The following is a 7,858-nucleotide window of genomic DNA, read 5'->3' on the forward strand; positions in this document are numbered from 1 at the left end:
ATTATAAATGCAATATAATATTTTACAAAATGTATACATATCTCCACATATAAATAGCAAGTAGCAAATGTAAACTGATTGGAGGGACTAGAGATTACTATTTACACTAGGGGTGTAAATAATAATCGTTTTGTATCGATGCATCGATCCAACAGCCGACGATCCGATTCATCGATACGTCCGCAAGAGAATCGATTCATGTCTTTTTTTTTTTTCCTCTGGTCTATTTTTATCCATTTGCTCCTGGGTGTAATTCTCCCTCCCGTGCTGTGGTGGCGCTAAACCTATTTTGCCCTCCTACCGCGCTTCCTGGTTAAACTCTTACAGCAGTTTGTTGCAGTGAGCTTGATGCAGACATTTTTGATTTATGCTCAATATTGAAGCGTGGTCTGTGCTACACGCTGTGGGTCTAGATACGGCCGAGGCGGCGAGGAAGTGGGGGCGAGTTTAGTCCGACGACGGAGGGACATGAGGGCCAAAAAGAGCGGGGATCCAGGTGGAAAAAGGCTCCCAGCGTTCTCGCGCACCTCGCTCTTCTAGCGGGTCAAACTTCAGGAGTTGTTTTCTGCAATTTCGGTCATAAAAACAAAACAAGCCGGCCTCCTGTTTCGGCACCGTTTGCGCATAGTTACAATTTGGGAGAGAAGCAGCGGAGCGTCTGTAGAGGGGGCGGGACGTCTGGAGCTGAGGTATTGCATTGCACTCATTGCACTGATTTTTTGCAGTATTTTTTGATGCAACTTTTCTACTTCTGCTATTTGCTGTTGTTTCTTAAAGAAAAATGCATAAAGATATTACAGCTTTCATTGATTTATTTCAAATTTGAAACATTGTCTAGCCTGTAATGTAAAAAAAAAAAAAGAACCAATTAATCGAATTGTATCGTAGTGTATTCTTGAGTATCGAAAATAATCGAATCGTTGGGTCAGGAAATCGATACTGAATCGAATCACCATGATGGATGTGATTTACACCCCTAGTTTATAGGGATGGAACAGTTTATGAAAACCGTCCGAACCGTTCGGTTCGACTGTCTCGGTTTGATTCATGCGCTGCTCCTTTTTCTCATAGGCGAAGCGTTTACACTCCAGAGCAGAAGGTGGCAGTACTGCGACCAAAGCCAACCACCAGTAGTAAACAAGAAGAAGAAGAAGCGAAGCAGCGTAGCCGGGTGTAGCAGAAAAAAATCAGTTGTTGTGGAGAATTGTGTGGGTATGGCGAGTGGGAAAGAACAGGAGTTGGAAGACGCGCCAGCAGCACTTTATAGGTCTGCTGTATGGGACCACTTTGCATTTAGAGTGACCTACGATGACGGCGGAAAGAAAGCTGTGGATAAAAGTGCAACAGTGTGCAAGCATTGTGCAACACATTTTGTTTATGCTAACAGCAACACGACCAACATGTCATGCTAACAATCAACATATAGCGAACCGAAAACTGTGACCACGAAACCGTGAACCGAACCGTGGAGTTTGTGAACCATTCCACCCCTACTAGTTTACAGTGGGCAGCATGTGGAGTAATGAGGCGTGCTAAAGGACAAACACGCCTCCCTGGCTCGGCGCTGTGCCTCCTTGGTTCAGATCCAGTCTGACGCTCACTGAGAGACGACATGTAATTCCTACTGATGTTGTCCAGAAAATCAATAACACTTAAATGGGTTAGTAGTGATGCCCTTTCAATCCAGCTATGGAAAAACTTACTTTCTGAATTCATTCTATGAGAAAGATGAAGATACTGTCTGAATGGGAAATTCTACGCTTTAAAAAAAAAAGATAGGAATGTACTCTAAATACTTCCAACTTTCAAAATTAAAAGACCAGTAATGTCAATCCCAATGATGTATATGATGAAGTTTATGTATATATTGGTTATTTTTCCTCAAATGTTTGCTATAATTTATGCACATGCCTTTAGTTTTGTTTTCTGTATTAGAGCTGTCTATGTTCGTCCTGTTGTTTATTTTTTTTATTCTTCCTTTTTCTTTCTCTGTATAAATGTTCAAAATACCTAATAAACACAATATTAAAAAAAACATATTTTATGAATACATTCTAAGTTGCTAAAACAGTTCAGGGAAATTCAGGAACACATGAATAATAATAATAATAATAATAATAATAATAATAATAATAATAATAATAAGATCTCTCAGGGTGGATCTGCTAATGACATTTCTATTCATCCCAGTTTATTTCTATGGGGCCGATTCTGATTCCATCAGATCATCCAGACTGAACACCAGCTGATAGCAGCAATCACTCACACTGAGCATGCAACAAACCTCCAGCAGAACCAGAACCAGAACCAGAACCAGGATCAGTGTGAGAGGCTTTCTGCTGAGAACTGTTTGATTTACACAATTAAAGTCGAAACCATCGCCTTTCATGAATGGTTCCAGAACCGGTTCTGTTTTACCCTTTCTATATCCATCCATTCAGCATAGATCCTGCTACATGGCTTTACATCTTATTTTAGCATTTGACCAATTAGATGAGCTCTTCAATGATAACTTGAAATAAAAATGTTAAGGAAGAAAAGGTAAAAAGCTAAGTGAAAAAGTTAAAAAGTAAACAGTTATTTTAGGTTTATGAACTATAAAATGTAAGTTCAGCCTCTAAGTAGGACTGGGTAAAAAAATAAATTTAATCGATTTTGAATCGATTCCTTTACATTTTTGCAGAATCGATGTCTAGGGAATGAGATTGATTATTTTTAAAGTGACGAGCGTGACGTTCACATTCAAATGAGCAGGAAAGACGCACTAAAGATGACTTCAAGCCAGACAGCTGCAAATATAGCCAACAGGTTGACTGGAGAGATTAACAAATGGAGGCTTAGCAGCAAAAACCTTGTAGTTGTTACAGAAAATGCTGCAAATATGGTTTGTGTAGTGGAGATAATGCAGCTCATGAATGTCTGCTGTGTCTCCGCTGTGTCACGATTGTGGGTTCACTTTTTCACTTTTCCCTAACAAGTTTGCACTTATGAGACAGTTGTGTTCACATCTCAAGTTTAAACTGATTTACAAGTTTGCACTTTGTGTTTAATGTGACAGGAAAAGATAAAATACATGAGTATTCTGACACACAGTTGAACCGCTTTCATTATTGTAAAAACTGATCAAATCAAAATCTTTCCCCTCAGCGTGTTTTTCATGAATTTCCTACAGAAGCACATTTGTTATTTTTCTTAATATATTCGGGCAATACGGCGTTTCTTATTACATTTAAATCATTTTTGCCATCAAAATATCCAGTTTCTTATTGTCCTGAATTCCAATAACACTATAGGCTTGAAATTTAGATTTGACTGTATTGCCTATAAAGGTTTAACCTCAGTCTGCTGTGGGTTACAGCGCCCCCTGTGTCTGATCCTGGTACTACAGCCTCCTGGCTAACAGAGCCAGGCTGGTCGGGTCCTATCAGGGCGGGTTAACACCGGTGATCGGGTCCAGATCAGTTGATGGGCTTATTAGTCAGTATATGTTTCAATGGTGGTTCTGTTTCTGTTCACAGAACCTTCTTCTAATGAAGCAGAACCTGAGTTCTGGACTGGTAGAATCAGAGAGGAAATGACTCCAACTGGACCTTGATTCTGCTTTCTGCTGGATGGCACCCCATAATTAAACAGGAACTGGGTCAACATGCAGCTTTATTCCTGTAGACCTGGTTCTAGAGGCCGCTTCTCTACTTCTCTACGTAAAAGAACAGTGTTCTGGTCTGGTTCTGGTCCATTCCTCTGGTCTATCAGCGGTCTCTGTCTGAATCAGACCAGAACATGTTGGCCCTGAGCGCCATCAGGCCAAGGAGAACCGGGTTACATGGTTCTGCTGATCATCAGTCAGAGACTGGAGATGAGCAGCCTGGATTCGGACCGGTTCTGAGCTGCAGTGGGTCGAATCAGAACTGTGAAAGGAGCTGGTCCACCTGGACTGAACCGCTCAGTCTGGTTCTTTGACAACCAGAGCCGGACCTTAGAGACCAGAACCTGGAGCAGAACTGTTCCAGCAGAGGCCTCTGAGCGAGCCTTTCACCTGGTTCTGACCAGCGGACCGGTCCGAACGTCTTCTACTCACCGGAACCTTGAACGGAGACGAGTTGGGACTGTCTAGAGCGAGGTTCTTCTCTGAGCCCGGTCCGGAGATGCTCCTCCTCCTCGGAGAACGATCCGAAGATGCTTCTGCAAAGACAGAGAGCAAAGGTTCTGGTTAACAAACGGACCGGTTCATCCCTGCAGAGTCCACTTCTCCTGCTGGACAGAACCAGCAGGTGTTTGGACCAGGAAGGACTGAAAATGTCTTCATGTTTTCAAACAAAGCCAAGATTCTGGACCGGTTCTGTTTCTCCTCTGGACAGCATCTCTCCGCCTGAAGCTCAGGTTCTGGGTCCTGAGACCCGGTTCAGCATTAAGCCTGCTGCTCCAGAACCTTCTGGATTGGGTTTTCTCAAACGAACCGTCCAGAACCTTTAAACAGCCACTAACACCCAGAAGCTCAGCAGAACCAACACCTGGTACCACCAGGGAGAGCTGATGGAGGAACCAGATTGGATCAGATGTTCTGATGAATGAAGCCTGGTTTCCTGTCAGAACCCCGGGTCCGCTCCTTGGACCCGGTCTCAGTGTTTCTGGAAGCTCTTCAGGAGGTTAAATCAACCAGAACCTGAAATCCAAGCTGTGAGTTCTGTTGTTCCGGTCCAGTCCAGCACCTTGCCGGTCTATCCGGCTTAGAACCGGACCCACAGAGTAGTGCTTCAGGTTCTGGATGCTCCATCAGCCTGAAGCAGCTAAATCAGATCAAAAATCTACCATCAACAGAACCAGAACCAGAAAACGGTCGGTTCAGATCCGGTTCTGGCGGTCGGCACCAGGGACCGGCCCAGATGATGTTGTCATGCTGTGGACGCATGGAGCCCTGCGGCTCTGGGCCGTCGGAGCCGCAGTGAAGGCATCATGCAGCGGAGCAGATCGGGTTCCAGCTGCACGCCGCGGCGCGCTGCAGGGAAGCAAACTTTCATGCACACAGAAACCAGCGATGGGACGAGAGGGATGGGGGGGGCACAGCGGTCCCAGACGCCGCCATCGCCGCTCATCGTCCCGGAGACAAAGTTCAGGCAGCATGCTACAGGAAGTGAGACGGCGGGGTCACATGACAGAAACATACCTCGATCGCAGCTGTTCCCCATCATCTGAGGAGAGGACACACACACACACACACACACACACACACACACGGTCAGACGGGATTGGCCGGAGCAGCCGCCGCCTGCCAGCCAATGGGGTTAAGCTGCAGACATCAGCTTCGTCCCGGTAACATCCTCCATCCTGCCTCTCCCTCCTCAGCGCCGCATCCTCCTCCTCCTCCTCCTCTCACTCAGCAGTAACTCTAACCCTCCAGGTTTTACCGCATTTATCCAATCAATCCTCCAGATTCACTGTCCTCCTCCTCCTTGTCCTCCTCCTGCTCCTCCTCCTCTCTCCCTGCAGTCCTAACCTCGCTCTCTCCTCCTCCTTGCTCATCGCTCCCCTCTCAGGATAATTACCAAACAAGTTTCCTCTCATCCACCAGAGGCTCCGACCTGCTGAGGAAACCAACAGGGACTTTTAAATAAACGGGGAACGAACGCGTTTAAAACACCGAGCAGAACTCCAGTGGTGGCCGTTCACCAACCGACCTGCTGACACCCGGAGAACCAGAACCTCTGGGGTTCAGAGCCACCAGCTGGCACTGACAGAACCTTCATGTTTTAGATCAGTGGGGGTGCTCCCCCTAGAGGGGGCACAGTGTAACTGCAGGGGGTGGAAGAATTTATAACAAAATAAAATCATTTTTTAGAGGCACTACTTTTAAGAAATGTTATAGAAATGAGAAAAAAAAAGCAGTTTAACCAGGAAACGATTGGTAACCATGGAGATGTTCAACAGGAAGCTGTCTGTGATTCACTGAGAGAGCGGGACTTCTAGCAAATAACAGGAAGGCTTTTAGGCTGCCCTGGAAAATGCCTGATTGGAAACCACTGCAGCCTTTTGGAAAATCTGCTTCTACATTCTGCCAAGACGCTAACACTAGCTGCTGTAGATGCTAGCATAAAAGGCTAAAGCTTGGCATGCTTCGGTGGCGCAGTGGTTAGCGCACATGACCCATGTACGGAGGCCTTAATGCTGATTTATACTCAGAAACCAGGTAATCTGCGTGTGTCGCAGAAAACACAGATATGCCCCGCCCCTTCCACAGAAACTTGGGTGCACCTCCCCAAAACTGTAGGTGACCCCAGACGGTGCCGCAGACAGGAGGCCTCTGATTGGTCAATTCTACATCCGCTCTACTGTATGCGTATTTCCTGTTTGGTACCTGAACGGCTTGTTTTGTTTGTATGACTAGAAGAGCGAAGTGCGCGAGAATGGTGGGACCCTTTTTCCACCTGAATCCCCGCTCTTTTTGGACCTCATGTCCCTCCATTGTCACACAAACTCTTCCCCACTTCCTCACCGCCTTGGTCGTATCTAGACCCACAGCTAGTTCCTGATTGTCCCTCTGGCCTTGTGGCGTGGAATAACGTAGCGCAGACCACGCTTCAATATTGGGCATAAATCTAAAATATCTGGAACAAGCTCCCTGTGACACATTGCTGAGGGAGGATAACCAGGCCTTTAGTCCTTGACGCGGCTGACCAGGGTTCGAGTCCTTTCCACATGTCTCTCCCTCTATCTCGTACCCCCTTTCCTGTCAGCCGTGTGTCCAAAAAAAAAGCCACCAGTGCCGTAAAAAGTCAAAAAAATAAAAAGTAAATAATAATAATGCTGAAGCTGGTTTAAATGGGAACTTTGTGGTCATTTTATCTGCGTTGGCGACCTTCAGAACCATCAGTGTGACACTGATAGCGGCTCCCAGCAGGAAGGACAGGAAACGCATTTCTGTTCTAATGAGATCAAAGTTCTTCAGGAGAATTAAAGGTCAAGGGTCAAACTTTTAACCAAAGCCAAACGGCCTAAATGGGCTGAAACATTCTGGTCGGTACCAGGACCCAAACAGAATGAGGTTCTACCTGTTATTAACGGGTCCATCTGCTGCTTTTTTCTTTTTCTTTTTTTTTAAGAGTCCAGAAGCTGATGAAGTGACAGAAACAGGCTGATGAGGTCATCATGTCTTCATCAACAGAACCATAGGAGGATCTTTTTTATCGTCTTATTAACTCCTCCCCCTCTGGCTGCTTACGAGCCAGCGATTGGACCGGGTTCTGGACTCTAGGCCCACAGAGACCATCCGACCTTCAAGACTGGGTCAGAGTCGCAGCAGGAACTGGGACAGACTGGAGCTCCAGTTTCTCTTTACCTGCTCTGGTTTTTATTAGAGCGGATCAGACTGATCGGGTCTCTGCTGGTACCGCCTTCTCTCTCTGAGATTAAATTAGAATCAGAGAGAAGGAGGGAGCCACCGTTCAGATGGACAGAGGCCAGATCCACTCAGAACCAGAAACATCACAGGAGTTCTGATAAAAACGGGCCCCAGATCCAGAGGTTGGCTGCAGCACAGCAGCAGGTGGAGCAAACATCAGCAGAACCTGTCATTACATCCCGTCTTGCTCTGCAGACCGCGCTCAGAAATAACTGCAACGCCATCAGGTGGTTTTGGCTCGGAGCGTTTAGGAATGCGGCTCTGAAACCGTCCTGTTTTCCTGGGTCTGTTGGTGCAGAACTGCTTCACCAGATCTGCAGCTCAGAAAACAGACAGAATCTGGATCACACGCTTCTATGTAAACCCAGACAGAATCTGGATCACACGCTTCTATGTAAACCCAGACAGGATCTGGATCACACGCTTCTATGTAAACCCAGACAGGATCTGGATCACACGCTT

At 46.0% G+C, this 7,858-nt stretch overlaps 1 protein-coding gene across 7 annotated transcripts in view; it reads right to left on the reverse strand.

The window, feature by feature from the left end:
• rasal2 (RAS protein activator like 2) overlaps window positions 1–7,858 on the reverse strand; it is a 49,342-nt gene that overhangs the window by 10,655 nt on the left and 30,829 nt on the right. For 6 of the 7 annotated variants that reach the window (XM_015401856.1, XM_015401855.1, XM_015401853.1 and 3 more), the window contains one exon: window positions 4,079–4,182. In XM_015401856.1, the coding sequence (XP_015257342.1) occupies window positions 4,079–4,182 (104 nt within the window). Of the gene's footprint in view, window positions 1–4,078; window positions 4,183–5,164; window positions 5,190–7,858 lie in introns of those variants that run through there. The other variant, XM_015401857.1, reaches the window with a different exon arrangement.

The sequence above is a fragment of the Cyprinodon variegatus genome, unplaced genomic scaffold (genome assembly GCF_000732505.1).
Source record: "Cyprinodon variegatus isolate N-32 unplaced genomic scaffold, C_variegatus-1.0 Scaffold1267, whole genome shotgun sequence".
NCBI lineage: Eukaryota > Metazoa > Chordata > Actinopteri > Cyprinodontiformes > Cyprinodontidae > Cyprinodon > Cyprinodon variegatus.